The sequence below is a fragment of the Temnothorax americanus genome, unplaced genomic scaffold, assembly GCF_048541705.1.
Source record: "Temnothorax americanus isolate GAGA-0224 unplaced genomic scaffold, ASM4854170v1 Scaffold32, whole genome shotgun sequence".
Lineage (NCBI taxonomy): Eukaryota > Metazoa > Arthropoda > Insecta > Hymenoptera > Formicidae > Temnothorax > Temnothorax americanus.
The window spans coordinates 2,409,265-2,426,245 of NW_027509464.1; the positions used below are offsets into that span (position 1 = coordinate 2,409,265).

Below are 16,981 nucleotides of genomic sequence, written 5' to 3' on the forward strand. Positions count from 1 at the left end.
TTCTCACAGTTTAAATTTAATTTCTGATTTCCAGATTCTGATAATACAAATTCTGACATTTTAAATAATTATTTTACTACGACAATTTATTACCGCGGCTCTTTCCTACCAAAGTAAATAAATGTAAATACGTTCTTTCGTGAGATAGATGCAAGAGATGATGCGAGCAAACTCATATATTTTCTCTGTATGGACGGACGGCGATAGCTAAAATATACTAATGCGATTCGGAAAGAATGGAAATGGCGGATGACTTTGGCGTAGATATCATACGTCAACGCCGCGTCAGAATTTCGATGAGTCGCCGCGCGGATGGTGCCAGCCCGTCGCGGAATGGAAATAGGCGTCAAGAGGAACCATGACCAGGGGGGCCGCGACCAGGGGGGATTAAGTTGGCGGCAAAAAGTGGCGGGAAAGCGTCAGAGAGCAATCCCGTGAACGGTCGTCGCGAGTTTACGTCGTCGTATGTAAACGCGCGGCGTTACTTCCGCGTGCGAGTGACAGGCCGACATTTTGGACGGCGGCGGGACTCCACTTCCGGTGTCTGATTCCGACGTTCTATTTGCATAGAGACGCATCACCGACGCTGTGTGCGCGGAGAAACCAAAAATAAAATAAAATAATATAAAATACGTCTGCGTAATGAACGCGTCGACGGTGCTAACGAGATCACCTCTTCCGCATATATCCACGCAGTTTTTATAATAGAACCATTTTTACTGTCCTCGGAGAAATATGTAATGTGGTATAATCCCGCAACATCCGAATTATCCAAAGTCAATTGCGCGATAAACGCAAACTTAACATTACATTGAAAATAAAATTGAAAATTGTAGATATTAATGCGAAAATATACTCTTGCAAAAATATTCTTGCTAAAATGTCGAACATATATATGTGAGTTTATGCGGATTCGAAGGATTACACGGACAATTTTTCCAACGTACGTTATTGTTCTCCACTTACCATAATCTTCTTCGTAGATAATAGCCACTCTAGTCCAGTTTAGAAAGGAAATTAGATCCTTGAACGCTTTGTTAAGATGATCTTGTGCGGGGTATAAGTTAATGCTGAATTCTTTGAAAGTGGGCTCGAAATCGACCCGCGCTTCGAGATGAGGAACGTCCAATGCTTCACATATGCTTTGTATATGAGCTCCTAAAAGTGGGTCAGACGGTCCGAAGATGCCTTGTACCGATCTGGATAATTGCTTGCAGGCTGCAATAAAAATTAAACGAGTAATTTAGTATTACAAAGATATAATCAACATATATAATACGTTTTACATTAAATTATTTTATATTTATAAATTTGGCTCATAAAGGTTTAGTTGTACGTGCGAAGTTTCATTCAGAGTTTAAAATTTGTACAAAAGGCCATTTCGATTTTCTTATCAAATATTAAATGCACATATTTCTTATAAATTTATACATTTTAAAATTCGCCAATGGATGCAGAAGTATCTCAATAGCACATTAAAAATAAATACGACAATGGTACCATAAGATGAGCGAGGAAAATGTCAATGGGGGCATGAGGGCGTGCTAAAATGGAGATTGGAGAACGGAGACTGGCTCTGACATATCAATTTCATATTTCTAGATGAAGCGCACTTGGAAGACCTGTATCAGCGAAAGCTGCAGTAAATTGATGACAGACTCTTTTGATTCTCGCTACTGTTCTCCCATAATCGTGCATAATATATATTGCTGTTTCATAACAGATCCAGAATATTTTAAAAGAATTTGGTAATAATGGCCTTTGAGATATTTCTTTTATTCAATTTACTAAAAGCAATAAAATTATAATTATTTGTTTAAATATACATATAAGAGACGATAAAGTATAAAAAAAATAAAAATTATGACAATTTAGAATAATTTTTTTTAGTAAGTTTTAATTTTTCTGGAAATTTAAATACAATATAACTGTCTAAATAACAATCTTTTTCCTGTCCCGTTTATTGATTGCATGTTCTATTGATTTTATACTTTCGTATGAATACAATTATTAAGCTTACTAATCTATAAATGAACAGTTTTAAATGAAGTTTAAACAGACAGAAAAATACAATACATATTAGGTAAAGAGAGGAAAAAATATGGCGGGTAATCAATGCCCGTAATCAACGTGTTAATAAATAAAGTCGATAACAACTGATTATATTACTTAGTCGTGTGTCTATTTATTTTAAAATTAAAATATCAATATCATAACGGAAAAATGAATTAATGGAGTTAGTATATAAAAGCTGAATGCAGGAGCGAGATCGAATAACATGTTTGAACTATATAATGATCAACATGCGGTATTATTGGATAACTTTATCGGAGATAAATATGCAATACGTAATACAATTTACGACTTTTTGATATACGTATTTTTCTGAACAGACGGGGAATTGATACATTCCTTTAACGGCTCAGTTTTCTTATCCATTATCCTTGAAGGAAAAGCCCTCCGGAGTACGGCTTTATTTTTCTCCACATCGCAAATTATTCCTGGCACGCTTGTAAGGGAGAGTTGGATCGAAGGATGGATAAGTTTGATTTTGGTGGTACTACCATTATTTTTAAGGATTCTCACACCGGCTGAGTTTTATCGCTATATTTTGAATTATTCACAAGCGTTTCTTTGTTTTCCTTTTTTTAATGGAAATTATGGTTCGCTGCTGCATTAAATTTCACGCATGTTGCATCGTATTAATGTTTGTTCTCACCAAATTAACTTTTTGTCTATTATATTATTTATTCGATGATATTCTTGATGATTACAGTATCTCACAATATCTTGTAATCTGTTTTGTAATTATAATTTATTGTTAAAAATATTTAGTTACCTGTCAGAATAACTTGATTAAGGAGAAGATAAGTTCTAGAAAATATAACAATGGAGTAAAATAATTCTTGTGCAGCAATCATCGTATTTCCCAGATAAAACAGATTCGCGGTTACCTTTGCTCAAAGGAATAGATCCAATAATTGTAATGAAATACTTTGAGATAGAATACCAACGATTATGATTAAATATTCTCAATCGTTCTCTTATGTAGGAAAAATCTGCCATAGCATTATTGTTAAGAAATACATTGATAATAGTCTTATATAATTTATTTTTGCAATCTACTTGTTTGCTTTTTATTAGTCTACTGTTGATGCAGGGCTTGTTTGAGGCGGTTATTCAGTAAAGAATATTACTTGCCGTGCGCTTGTTTGCCTTAAAACTCTCGTTTACAAGTTTACATGATACTTTTGTATCAATCATACTTATCTGATTAAATTGCCCGGTTAATTTGTAAAAAAGCGTAAATATATAAACGTGCCGTTTCATGGAATACACATTTTATTGTTGTCACTGAAATTTCTCATCGAGCTACTCCGTCGTTAATTAAGTCGAATGAGAGTAAATAAGAATTGTCATCTCGTTACGATATCGCAGTTTCGTTTAATGAACCGACACTTATCCGTTTTGTGGTAATGAGTGCGGCAGTTTTCGCACAAAGAATCGCGTCGGAACTTCCTCATGAACTCAATATAATGCACTCAATAGAATCGACTCTCACAATTTCGCCAATTATCGCAATTAAAATGATGATACTGTATATGTGGATTTAAAGATGCGCTCTTTCTTAATTGCTACAGACGCTTCATTAAATCAATAATCATTTTGAACAATTAGTTTCATTTGAAGTTAATGGAATAAATGTTTCTAAATTTGAAAAGGAGATTTGGTTATATTTTGACGCTAGGTTTTTTTTTACGTAACTAATAGAACGGAGAAAATTGTATTTTTTAATTTTATCACGGAATATTTCAATATTGGATCTGAAAGTTTAATTCTTATAAACTAAATTCTTGACGTGCTTTTTTTGCTAGCAGAAAGTTTAATTTGATTTTAGAAATTCTCAACGCATTTTTGACTTTTTGAAATACAAAAACCTAATTAATGCAAACGCCACGTGAATGCGATAAACTTCCTGCGATCAACGTTGTAACCCTGTTGAAGGATGATCCGGTAAACGTTCTATCTTGTTAGTTGCGTCGTTAAAGTTACGTAAGCAACTGCACTCGCATGCTCGCGAAACTTTCTCACATAGAGATATGACAGTTGAATAAGTTATCAATGGATTAAGTCGGTTGACAATGACGAACTGTAAATCTCTTTAAAAAGCTATCGCGAAGTTGTTAGGGGAATGAAAGAGAGAAAGAGAGAGAGGCAGGCAGGTGGGACGAGGTTGTCTATTAGAATTACGAGCGCAATGTGCGAACGGAGTTTCTCCATAGGCACTGAAAAATAAAATCCAGCGAAATAATCGCTTCGTCATTTGGTTAGCTGCAGGCCATTTCTGGCCGTAGCTCTCGTAAACGGAACCTCCCATTAAAGTGTTCCGCCTCGGTAGTCCGGGTCGCTGCTCCTTAAAGTTATCCAATCAATTTCCCTGGTTTAAGTCTCTTCCGATTTCTATCTCCCTTTGTTTTCTACTTTCGCGGTGATCCGAGTGAAATTACACCTACGACGTAAACTTGAAAGAGAATTTGTGTGAAGTCTCATTTTTGTGGGAGTTCGGGAGTTGACAATACTTTTTTTGACACAACGAGAAATTAATAAAGAATTGTATACTTTTTGTCGTCGTTCAACTTACTTTCTTCCTTATAATACGAAAATATGGAACGAAATTTGTGCCGTGATTTTAGAGAGAGAAAAGCTCGTCTCAATGTAGCAGAGAAAGTATATAAACTTTTACTTGAAAACTTCTTGTTATTAATTGTTTTTAATGACGCGTCAACTTCATGTTTTTAACGACTTAAAATTACATGAAAGTAAATTGAATTTTATTAGATGCTGCCTTTTTACACTTTTCTGCGCTTTTTCAACAATTACTTTTTCTGTAATTGCTTTAACAATCGACCCGCATATGATTCATTCTTCTGATAATAAGATGTTACAATACTTTGTAATCCGTATTAGATGCCCTCAGAAATTCATAGAGGATTTTCTCGAGTTGAGTGTTTCACCGCGAATTCAATTTCCCATCTAGGCTTTGTTCCTCGTTCCTCGTCCCGGAGAGCCCCGACATAACAGTGCGGAAAATAAAGAATCTTACGTAACAATTTTCTAAAGAATAACAGAAGAAACTCGCGTTGGCTCTCTAAAATGCAACTTCTCTATTAATGAAAGCTCTCTCTCTCTCTCTCTCTCTCTCTCTCTCTCGTTCAATAAGACCAACTACACGAGAAGAACTTCCTATTTTATGATTTTAATATTCCGCAGGATGTGAAAAAAGCAGGGTTGGAAAAAAAAGAGCGAAATTGTTCGTTTCTCTAAGAAAACACATATTTTTTAACCGTCAAATATATCGAGAAAAAACGGCGTTTTAATTCTTCCTTTCGGACCTCATAATGCATAAATATCCAATTCTGCCTCGGTAAGAGATTCGATCTCGCGGTAAGGCAGAGTGGAGTTTCAATCCGCATTTGTAAATTTTTGCATGAAGAAATTCAGGCCGTGGACCCATTAGGTGAAGATAACGCAAACGGCGCGAGCATCAGCCGTGATTACTTTTAGGCGAAGCGCATCACGTACGGTATATTAGGCGCGAGTCAACCGAATTCGCGCGTACGCAACATTAAACTTGCGCGGAGATTCGAGAAATGAGAAAATGTATACGGGGGCATCTATCCTGGGCGGCATACACGGGAGATTTATCACGGGGTGAGCCAGTTTATAAAAGAAAAGTTAGAGGAGTTGCGCCGTTTGATACGGATTCAACCCCGTCCGCGAGAGAGGAAACGCAGCGGTGAGAACGGCCGGAAGGGAAGCGGAGTGATCTTTCCAAGTATGGATATTATTTTAAGCGTGCCTGGAAGGAAAAAAATATATGGATTCTCATTAAGCATAATGGGATTCTATAGGCATGTTTATGACTCAATACTTTCCCCTTGGGAAAGCCTAAAGAGAGTGTAAACGGCCATATGATACCTCAGTGGTTTGACAAAAAGAGCTAATATAAATTAAAACCTTTTATTTATATATTATTCCGATGTGTATATATTTGGCTATTCATATAGACGACGCGTGAATTATTTTCTTAGCAGAGTTTTATGAAAATTCTATTTTATACATCTTTATTCATTATAGATATATTTTCGCGTTTATCTTGGATATTTTTTGTTAAAGTCATTTATTATTCTATTCTCTAAAAAAGAGACTGAAAGGGCTCTCGAGATTCATAGTAAACTTAGAATCCGCGGCATAAACACGGGTTCGTCGTGACCTTTTTTATCTCGCTCATTTAGTGAGTTAAGAATCTTTACTGCGCTTCAAGAAGAAAATTTTATGTTCTTCCTGGATATAGTTATATGATTTAATGCTTGGGTAATCGTTATACCATCATATTCGCACAATTTGTATGTTATATAAGAGCGGTTCTCTGATGCATGGTTTTCCAGCTTACACAGAATCTTCTTTACATAAAGGAAATTTTGCCTCACTGAACGCCGATTGTATGTATTCTCGTCAATTGTACTGGAACATCTAACTCTTATTAAATCGCGATCGTATTTATTTCTTTCGGACAACGGAAAACCGACTTCTTTATAGTAAGTTTACGAAGCATAACTTGAGAATCGCTGGAGGTAACCTAAACAAGTGGTATCTCTACTATACGCGGTGTAGAATTTTGTAAGAAAACACATTTCGAAGAGACATTGCTCCGTGGCGAATTCATAACTGGTTGAGCTCGTTGCGCTAAGATTTATCCGCCGCGCTCGCGATCGCGCGAGAGACATTGTTATGGTTTCGGCTCTCGGAGTCGATCCGGTTTCGTGTTATTTTACATAAATCTAAAGCTACATCATGTCGCGTGCGACGTTCTCGCGCTGTAATTCACGCTATAGCCGGCCGCTAACTGAATTGCTTTCGCTAGGCTTCCTGCCAACTTTTAAGCTCGCGTGTCAAAAAAGCGCTCCACTGACAGGAGATTCACGTCACGCTCTAACCGCCAGTCTTTTGATTATATTAAAATGGGGATTAAATTAATTAATTAGCTGGTTTTACCTGGTATCACGTCGCACTATTCACAATCGCCAGCTGCTACGCACTGGCAAAGTTGATTTATGTTCTACATCATGTAAATTGCATGAACTAAATACATTTTGGTCTAAATACATTCGTACTCTCTCACTTACAAAATGCTACATATGAAACATGAATTCAGGTCATATTCTATATTAATTGAAGTATTTTTGTAAATATGTCATTTGAAAGTCAACGAATAAGTTGCTCTGCATTCTGTACGTTATAGAATAATTATATTGCTTATAAACACTCGCAAAGTTAATTAAAAACACATGCAAATTTTATAAGGTAACAAAGAAAATAAATTTTTCACGTGGCAATTCATTAGAATTATAGTATATATTTCTAACATCATTCATCAATCGAAATCTAATTTCTCGATGTCTATTCGTATTTGCAATTGTATGTATTTGATCTCGTAGTAGTGTGCTTTTAATTTTTAAATGTCAGTCTGATTTTTTATTTTGAATGATTTACTTTCAAATGTACAAGTTTGATGAATAAGCAACGCAAAGCAATTATTTAAAAAGGAGCATAGATTTTTTTGGAGCGGATATGACGCATTCGAATCCATATGCCAGAATATCAATCATTGGCTTTTATATGTACATGACATCTCGGATCAGTCATACTTTCCTTTAACGATTAGTTTCCTTCAGTATAACTAAAAATTGTGGACAAAAAGAATATTCAATAATAAAATTGGACAGGAAATTTTCAAGTTGGATTACTTAAGATGTATTATTTTAATATGACGTCTGAACGTAAATCTGAATATTAATCTTTATTATGTACATATTTGATCGAATCGATGAAATTATGCAACATATCGATACTTCTGAATGCAATTGATATTTCACTAGGTAAATATAATTTTTTAACATTTCTGATCCAAAAAATATTTACGAATTTTTTCTCTTTACTTGCAATTGCAGTAATAAAATTGTTATATTGTTTTATTTATAGTGTGCTTTTTATTTTATTATTTTATTTACAAAGAGATAAAACGATCTGATTAAAAAATAAGCAGAAGAAAACTGTTATATTGTAAAGCTGTTATGTTAAAATTAATAACGCTACAATTATTAATTGCAAGTTGGTCACGTTATCCGTCACTGTCACCGCCTTCTAAATTACCGCTGTCATGTATCGTGTAAGTATCTCTTATGAACAATAATTCAACATTATAACAAATTAACTTCTGTCACTCTTATAACTAATTGTCACTGTCTTGCTCTTTAATGACTACGATTTTATTTTGATCGTTTTAAATTAATTTTTAATCTTTATTAGCGACAATGATATTACGGTGTATTGAAGCGTATATTATTAATATATATATATATATATATATATATTTATAATATATTGGATTTTCTCATTTATATTGAATTTACTTAAGAGACATTAGCGTTCGAGAGTACTCATTTTCTGTTAGATAACGGATTCGTGTCTTATCACTATATATTGATCGCGATGCATCGTGATGTTCTCATATGGAGATTATACTTGAGTTGCCGAGATACAGACATGACTTTCGAGGAAGAAGTAACAGATGATAATCAAATAATATTTAATCATATCATGATACTATTCGTTTATACTTTTAATTACGGGGTTAATGTTGACTATTTTCGTACCTTTTTTAGACGTGCGAAACGAATCATCTTTAGGCACATATTGGATATCGTAAACCAATGTTGTATTCGCCAATAGAGTCTTATCCTTGTTGATTTTGTAAATGGCATATTTAAATGCCAACTCCGATGGGCTATCCTTCTGATCCTCGGTGAAGATCGCTCCTGCAACAATTCAAATAAATATCTTCTTTAAACGCTAAAATTTTTATCTTATATTCGAAACTGTAAGTGTTACAGTAGCCATGAATTATTGATGTTAAATACTTAATATTACTTTAAAAAATACCTTAATAACGGTAGATATAATATTGAAACATAAATCTTTTTAAGAAGAAAGATACAAATTAACGAATAACAAGAAAAAGTAGGTTCCGAGAGTCAAACGCGGTTAGTTATGCGTGAGTTATGTAACATTTAATTAATAATTTAATGCAAATTATAAATTGAATGTTTCGGATCTACGTTGAACCATCTTCAGCGACGTAGTGATAGATAAATTAAATAATCTCAAGCTCCGACGAACATAAGGCGAGTATTTAAAAATTGAATGTACAAAGATAATTTTTAGAAGAACATACCACAAAGATTTTGCTGATATTCTTATATTATAGTCTACAAAATATTCGGACCAGGCATGAACATTGGGATTTCACTTCTCTTTGTCAGTTAGGCAATTGAATTTGAAATTAAAATTGAAATTGAAATTCTAGTATTGAGAGTCTTTAGTATATATAAAAACTAATCATTTATTTTAAAGATATAAATATAAGATATATATACATGAACTGTTTGGTTTATTGAAAACAGAAGTTGAATAAAACTTATTTGAAATGGATATTTCTGATAAAAAGCAAGTAAGATTTTTGTGATTAATTAACTATACATTTTATTATTTTTCTATAATTAATATTATATATATCAGGAAAAATATTCAAAAAGAATCATAATTGAATCAAAGCGATTCTACTCGCAATTTAGTTATTCTCTTATAAAAGGATATTTTATCTCACGACTTTTGATTGCAAATACCAAATCTCGGAACATTATTAATTATTTGTCATTTTGCCAGCGATAAGGGAATATGAAATTTTATTCCAAAATTACGTTATATACTCGAATTGGGAGCGGAATTCCCGTGGGAAATGCGTCCGTTCCAGAAGCAGGGATGAACTAGTAACGCAGACGTATCCGAAAAGAAAATTTCCGCGCCGCTAAAAGAAACTGAATTCATTGAAAGTTATAACCGAGTTCGTGAACTTGCAATAACGATCTCTTTCATATCTGTCGTACATATCTACATACATATACAATCGTAAGGCACCGCGCGATTCTCTCCTAAATTTAATTAATGACTTCACCACGGCGCAGTTCACTTCGAACGCGAGTTTTAATTAAATTCGAATAATTACCGCGGCCAAAACCACGCTCGCGATATCAGGAAGTACTTCGGCGGAAACGTTCTCGTAAGCTAAAACGTGGACTTTGCGTCAAAAATAATCAACACTGAAGATTGTGCTACAATCAACAAAAATTGTATGAAATAAGAAAATTAAAGCTTAGATGATTAGCAATACTTTTAATTGATCCAAAATTAAATATCTTGTTTAAGTTTCTTAGGTAAGACTTTAGAAGACTACCTCCCTTCGATTTTGATGAAATTTTTTAGGTATATGGTACTCACTAAATGTAGTCGAAACTCACAATGTTGAGTTGTGGAAATGCTTATAGTTTTCGAGAAAAAAATTTAATTATTCAACAAAAATAACGTTTTTTACAATGTTTGGATGATGTGGGGCTGTACCTCGCTATGTGTAGACAGCACACATGTAGACGGTCAACAATTTATAGTTGTTTGATTCAATATTCTTTAATAACGCATTTATTTGAAATTTGTTCTTTATGTTCAGAACATATATTGAAGTTCAGAATACCAATATTATTCACAATAAATTTACACTGTAAAGTAATATTTAGAAACACGATTGCGATTATTCTCTACAATTATCAACGATTCGTTATTTAATAACACCCGCGATTAAATGGTTTCAAGCAATAGGCATTTATCAAAGCATATAAATTGTTTGATTAATGGTTAAAGCATATAGGCATTAATCTTTCGCGCGATTTATTTACGTAAGCAGGAATTTGAGCGATAAAGTAATAATAAATTGTTATTCTATTATATGATAATTAAAGACGACATTTTTATTTTTCTAACAATATTTGCATTTGAATTATATTTTTTATTTTGTTTTAATTGTAAATCAAGTGTAATTTACCCACTAATTTCAGATTAAAGGCATAAAGTAATATACGAAACGAGTTCAAGAAACATTTGATGATAGTTAATTTATCAAAATTCCTTTGAAAAGCAAAAAGAGAATATTTGACATTTATTTTATAGACCGTTAAATATTTCCTGAAAATGATAACTCGGTTGTAGAGCACGTGATCTTGGCGTCTCTGTTTATGCGGCTTACAACACGCGGTGTCTATACGCTAATTGTAAGTCGCCACGCTACTATATGTACGACAGCATTAAAACGAGCAGACAGCAGCGCAAACCACTGCATGCTGTACTTCGCATTACCTCTACATTCTCTATGAACAATTACGTTACTAGCAGCACCTCGCGATTAATCAATTTTTGTATTTAATTATTTATAAGTGTATCTCGAGGTAACGTTTATTTTTCAAAGTAGATATTTCGATATCGTTCGCAATTATGAGGTACATCGGTCATTCATTAATCTTCTGTTCGTTTGAGGTTCATCCCTTGGGCGTAAATAGAATCATAATTCGTGGCGAATTATACATAGTTTGACACTTTTTGCTTTTATTGCAAAATTGCATGCGACTATTATCGGAAGTGCCGTGCAATCGTAATTAAGCGTGTTTTTACAAATGTGCAACGAAAAAAATTTGAATATCTAAATATTTTTCCAGAAATGAATATTATATAAAATAATGCAAAAAACAATTAAGAGATTACTTTTAAATTTTTAATATATAAATTTAGATAAAGAAAAATACAACATATTTTACAGTCACATAATACACATAATACATACGTTAAATTAATATATTTAATAAAAATGCGCTGATACCCCTATTAGTTGTATTTAATTTTATATGCTTTGCATTAATTTTATTTTAATCTTTCATCGCCTCTTCATTCATATTTAATGATAACTTTATTATTTAAAATGCAAAATGATATGAGATTAAATATTTCATCATCAAATAGAAAAAATTCTTTATATAAATTATTCCAGAGTTAATTACATATAAATTATATTAAAATACTTAATAAAATATGTAATTCTCTCGATTTATTGAAAAAAATTCAGGTAGCTTATATTACAAATATAATAAGATATTTATATCAATGTAAAAGCTGATGTAGAAACGTGTATATATTGCGAGAATATACATATAAAATTCATACTAACAGTAATATAGTTTTTATTGCATGAAAAGTCTGTCATTTATTTTGGATTCATTTTTCGCCGATCGTTATTATTTTAGCATAGTGAATTTTAAACACTATGAACAATTAAGCGCTTTGTTTTATTATCACGCAATCATCCTTCGCGAATAATTGATCTCACGATAAATGATTTGTAAGCGTATCGAAGTGATGATGGGGTTTGTCGAAAGATATATTTTGTGTTATTTCTTCGTTTAAAGTAAAAGTTGGAGTAATATCGTATGGAAATAAAAATTCGTTGTTTCTCTACGAGGAATGGAACATTCGAAACTATTTTATTATTCGTTAAATATTTCAAAAATCGCCGCATTACCATACTTACACACCGACACTTGAACAAGCAAGTAGCAGTTCGACCAATTCCGTATATTATCGTATTATCTCTCGAAACCTGATTATATCTTATAATTACAATAAGCAATTTATTTATCGTGTTTTAATTACATTTGATTTCAGGAATATTGTGTTCGATTAATGTTATGTACCTTATTTTCATCCTTTTATATTAAGTGAGTGTGTCGGACTTGGTAATCTAATCTCAAAGTAGGAGGAAAAGGAAAAGGAATTAAAACGAAAAAAAATTAGAAGTAAATAAAATCATGTATTATATGCATTATATTGAAAGCATATAATATTCCTATAAATATTTTATTTCTATATATAATAGACCGTTGAAATTAACTAGAAAAATAAAAATATTCTACGTGTACTTATTGTATACTTTCGGGTCGGCAACGTATTCGTTGGCTGTGGCGATTATTTTTGTGACATACAACACGCTTTGTTGACCCGAGGCCATTGCGCTGTCATTCGCACGACGAGTCTCGAGCTAACAGGTAGTGACAAGCTCCATATTTTGTCTCATTACTACGCGATACACGATCGCGACAAGTATTAAATAACGTCAGACGTGATTATTCTTAATAAGCAATTAACAATCAGCTTTCGATTGACTGATCAACTTTCTCGATTAATAATATCATAAAAAGTATCTAGATGATAGCTTTATTAAATAGATATTTGCATTATTTATTCTTTCCAATATTGAAACAAAAGGAAACGAGAATTATTGATTATTGTTTCATGGTACTTTTCAAGATAATAATTATTCCATTAATGTGATTCCTAAATCCGAATATTTCTTACATTGCATTTAAAAGTTGTTGCTGATTTAAATATTATTTTGTCTATTAATTTAAATATTAATGCCTATTATTTTTAGATTGATCAATCAAAATTGTTCGATTTTAATAAATCAGAGAAGAAAAGAAGTCACATTTCTAACGATTATTAAATTCCATTCTTTATATTTATTAAGAACACAAGAAAGATTCTTACGAGTAATTAAAGTTGAACCTAGTAGTTACCTAATTTTCTTGTTCTCGCGAAAATTTAGCATAAAATCATAAATACATAAATATACATTTTATGTTTTACTACATGTACAAAAGACAGATTTTGTTTTTTTAAATAAATATTAAATTTAATGTGTGATAATAGTCTATGAAGTTGAAGTTTGAAGCGTTCTTGGAGCGAAAATTAAAATGCGTTTTCTTTCAAAAAATATAAGTGCGAGGACAATATTTATAATATTTTATGTATTTCGAATAATACATTGTGACTTTTGATCAGCATTAGATAAACTATTTATTTCCGAAGTTTCAGCCAATTTCAATGAAAACAAATTTCCATAAGAGTTGTGCGGGGTTCTTTGTTGTCTTTTAAAATGTGGATAAATTAGGACAGAGTAGTAATGTTTAATTCTGAAATAATTATTATTCGTTGATTTATTGTATGTGCATACAAGGCTGCATAAAATAGAGGGAGCTATGAAATAGAGTCAATTAAAATTGATACATCATTGTTCACTTAGATCATTATTGAACTTTTACATGTAACAAAACTTTATTAAACGATAGAATAAATTACTTATTTTAGAAATACATAAAATACTTAAAATTTATAAAAACAACTTTAATTTTGAGATATAGAAATAAAGGCACATAACAGAGTGATTGCGAGCAAATACTTTATTCCTTCTATTTTTTCTGACTTCTGCAACCCGGAGTTACCATATAGCACAATTCTTGCGTATTTTTATTACTTTTATTCCTATCTGTCTTACCTTAGTGTACCACAATCTAAAGGTACGCGAATGTGATATATATATATATATATATACTTTACTCCTGAACTCTCTAAATCTGAATCAGTGAAAAGTTACTGGAGTGGCGCAGTGACTATTTACTAATATCAGTCTAAAGTTTGTCTTTCTAATGACTTTTTACTGATTCAGATTTAGAGAGAAGGAAAAAACTGCTTTTGCATGTTTAATAATACATGCAAATACAAATAATACATGATTTAATTTTGTGATGATTATTTGGCGATAATTGCTAGAAAAGTGTATTTCATCTTTTACAGGCTATTTCGTACTTACCGAAGAATACGGAAGCTCAATCGTCGCCGATTGTATATAAATGGTTCGTCGCGTCGCATTTACGAAAGTGCCGTTTGAAGTCGTCGCATTTTCGGGTACGCCAATTAAAACCGTTGTATTTTCGGGAGTGCCGTTCTAAGTCGTCGAATTTTCGGGTAAAACAATCAAAATCGTCGCATTTACTGGAGTGCCGCTCGAAGTCGTCGCATTTTCGAGAACGCCGTTCAAAGTCGTCGGATTATCCGGAATACCGTTTCGCGATTTTAATAAATAGCATATAACTGCGTCAATTTCCACGTTCTTAGACGTGACGGCTGTCTCGTGCGTGGTCCTTGAGCGGAAAGGTGCCGGGATCGCATAACAAGAACTGCCCAGATCATTTGACTTCACTGTGCGTGGAAGGGTGCTACCATGATGTGTCGGTGGCGAGGGGAGATGATCCTCATTGTAGAAAGCTCGCTTTCTACTTTTCGAGGATCTCTCTTCTCTCTGTCGAACACTATTCAACTGGCCACGCGGGGCTAAGTCCTTAATCGGGCAAATCGAGTCAGTTGTCCGGCTCTTAAGGAGTTGAGATAACGCGGTTATCGCGGAAATAATCGAGCGTTAATTCGCGTTTCGGGATCGTCGCGTAAAATATCGTTTTTTTTATAATTAGCATATAACTGCGTTAATTTCCACGTTCTCAGACGTGACGGCTGTCTCGTGCGTGGTCTTTGAGCGGAAAGGTGCCGGGATCGCATAACAAGAACTGCCCAGATCATTTGACTTCACTGTGCGTGGAAGGGTGCTACCATGACGTGTCGGTGGCGAGGGGAGATGATCCTCATTGTAGAAAGCTCGCTTTCTACTTTTCGAGGATCTCTCTTCTCTCTGTCGAACACTATTCAACTGGCCACGCGGGGCTAAGTCCTTAATCGGGCAAATCGAGTCAGCTGTCCGGCTCTGAACGCGTCGAGATAACGTGGTTATCGTGGGCGATTTTTTCACGGACAAAATCGGGTATTACGTTTTCGGGAGTGTATTAAATATTGCGCGATCATAGTTATCCGCGTTTACGTGTGGTGTCGGTGGATTTGTGTCGGGCATCGAGGGAGCTGGCAACCCGGACCTAACCCGAGAGGTTAGCCTGAGAGGAGGAGGAGGTCTGGGAGAGGCATCGGGCTTCAGCGGAGCAACCTTGGGGTGAGTACAATTTCTTATTTGCCTAAAAATGTTTTTTTTTGTTTTATCTCAATAATTTCCAAGTAATGATAAAAAGAAAAAAGAGTTTAAAGTTTTATCAAAATTTGTTTTTGTAAAGATCTTTTTCGAAAAATTTATAATATAATAATATAAAAAATAACGTTATATAATTATACTAGTAATTATCTAATTGAGAGATGAATAAATAGCTTGACGCGCACAAGAATTATTTTATTAAATATGAATAATTTTGAACGCTGTTTTAATGTGAATCTTATATTTGTGTTATAGTATCATCGTAGCTACGTGGCTGATAACTCCGTTCGTTGCGCATCGGTCGGTGAGTGACAAATAAATTTTTTTATTGAGGTCATGGATCTGTGATACTTTCTTTACATATACATCAAATACATAAATCTGAATACCTGTAAAAATTCCAATTGGAGTATAATGAGTAAAAATCAATATTACTTCTCATAGATCCATTGCCTTAAAATAAATAGGTTAATTAATTTGAGATAAATATTTACTCTTGAAATTATTTTTCTTTATTTGCCAATTTATTGTGTACTTTTCTTGAAGATATACGTTTTACAATTTTCATTATTTTTTTATGTTTATACATACCTATATCCGTTTATATTTGAAAAGTTTAATTTTCGGTATTCGCGTAATATACATCTAGATATTATTCTTTCATTTTATCATAAATATAACATTTAAATGATTTGATTGAAAATCACTTGTGTCCCAAAGAAACGCGTAATTTTTTAATAGTCTCTCTGCATTAAAGTATAATTCGTAAACGTAATATTTTTGGAAAATTAAAGCAATTTTTTTGAATTAGTATTTTTATTTGATTAATTACTTTTTGTTATAAAGCATCGCGATATGATATCGACGCGCGTGAGTAACAATAGAACGTAAGCTATTGACAATGATAAGCTGGCAATGATAAGTCGGCAATGATAACGGGTAATAAAAGAAGTTTCTTTCTTTTATATCACTCTTCGGTTGAAAAACAGTTAGTATGTGTGGCCAGGATCAACGAAAGGTAGGTTCAATCTGGCCTAAAGGATCTTCATATAGCGGAATTTATTGCACGCATATATATATGTATATATATATATATATATATATATATAATGC

General features: G+C 33.0%; 1 protein-coding gene and 1 long non-coding RNA gene across 3 annotated transcripts in view; one reads left to right on the forward strand and one right to left on the reverse strand.

Moving 5' to 3' along the window:
- Positions 1-9,189, reverse strand: part of LOC143901213 (glutamate receptor ionotropic, kainate 2-like) — a 61,156-nt gene extending 51,967 nt beyond the window's left edge. The window contains exons 1-3 of the mRNA XM_077413308.1: positions 9,180-9,189; positions 8,718-8,879; positions 967-1,218 (exon numbers count right to left, since the gene is read on the reverse strand). Coding sequence (XP_077269434.1) covers positions 967-1,218; positions 8,718-8,879; positions 9,180-9,189 — 424 coding nt within the window. The remainder of the gene's footprint in view (positions 1-966; positions 1,219-8,717; positions 8,880-9,179) is intronic.
- Positions 1-16,202, forward strand: part of LOC143901114 (uncharacterized) — a 69,761-nt gene extending 53,559 nt beyond the window's left edge. For both annotated transcript variants that reach the window (XR_013257979.1, XR_013257980.1), the window contains exons 2-4: positions 14,632-14,742; positions 15,693-15,832; positions 16,124-16,202. This is a non-coding gene — a long non-coding RNA (uncharacterized LOC143901114). The remainder of the gene's footprint in view (positions 1-14,631; positions 14,743-15,692; positions 15,833-16,123) is intronic.
- The last annotated feature ends 779 nt before the right edge of the window (positions 16,203-16,981 follow it).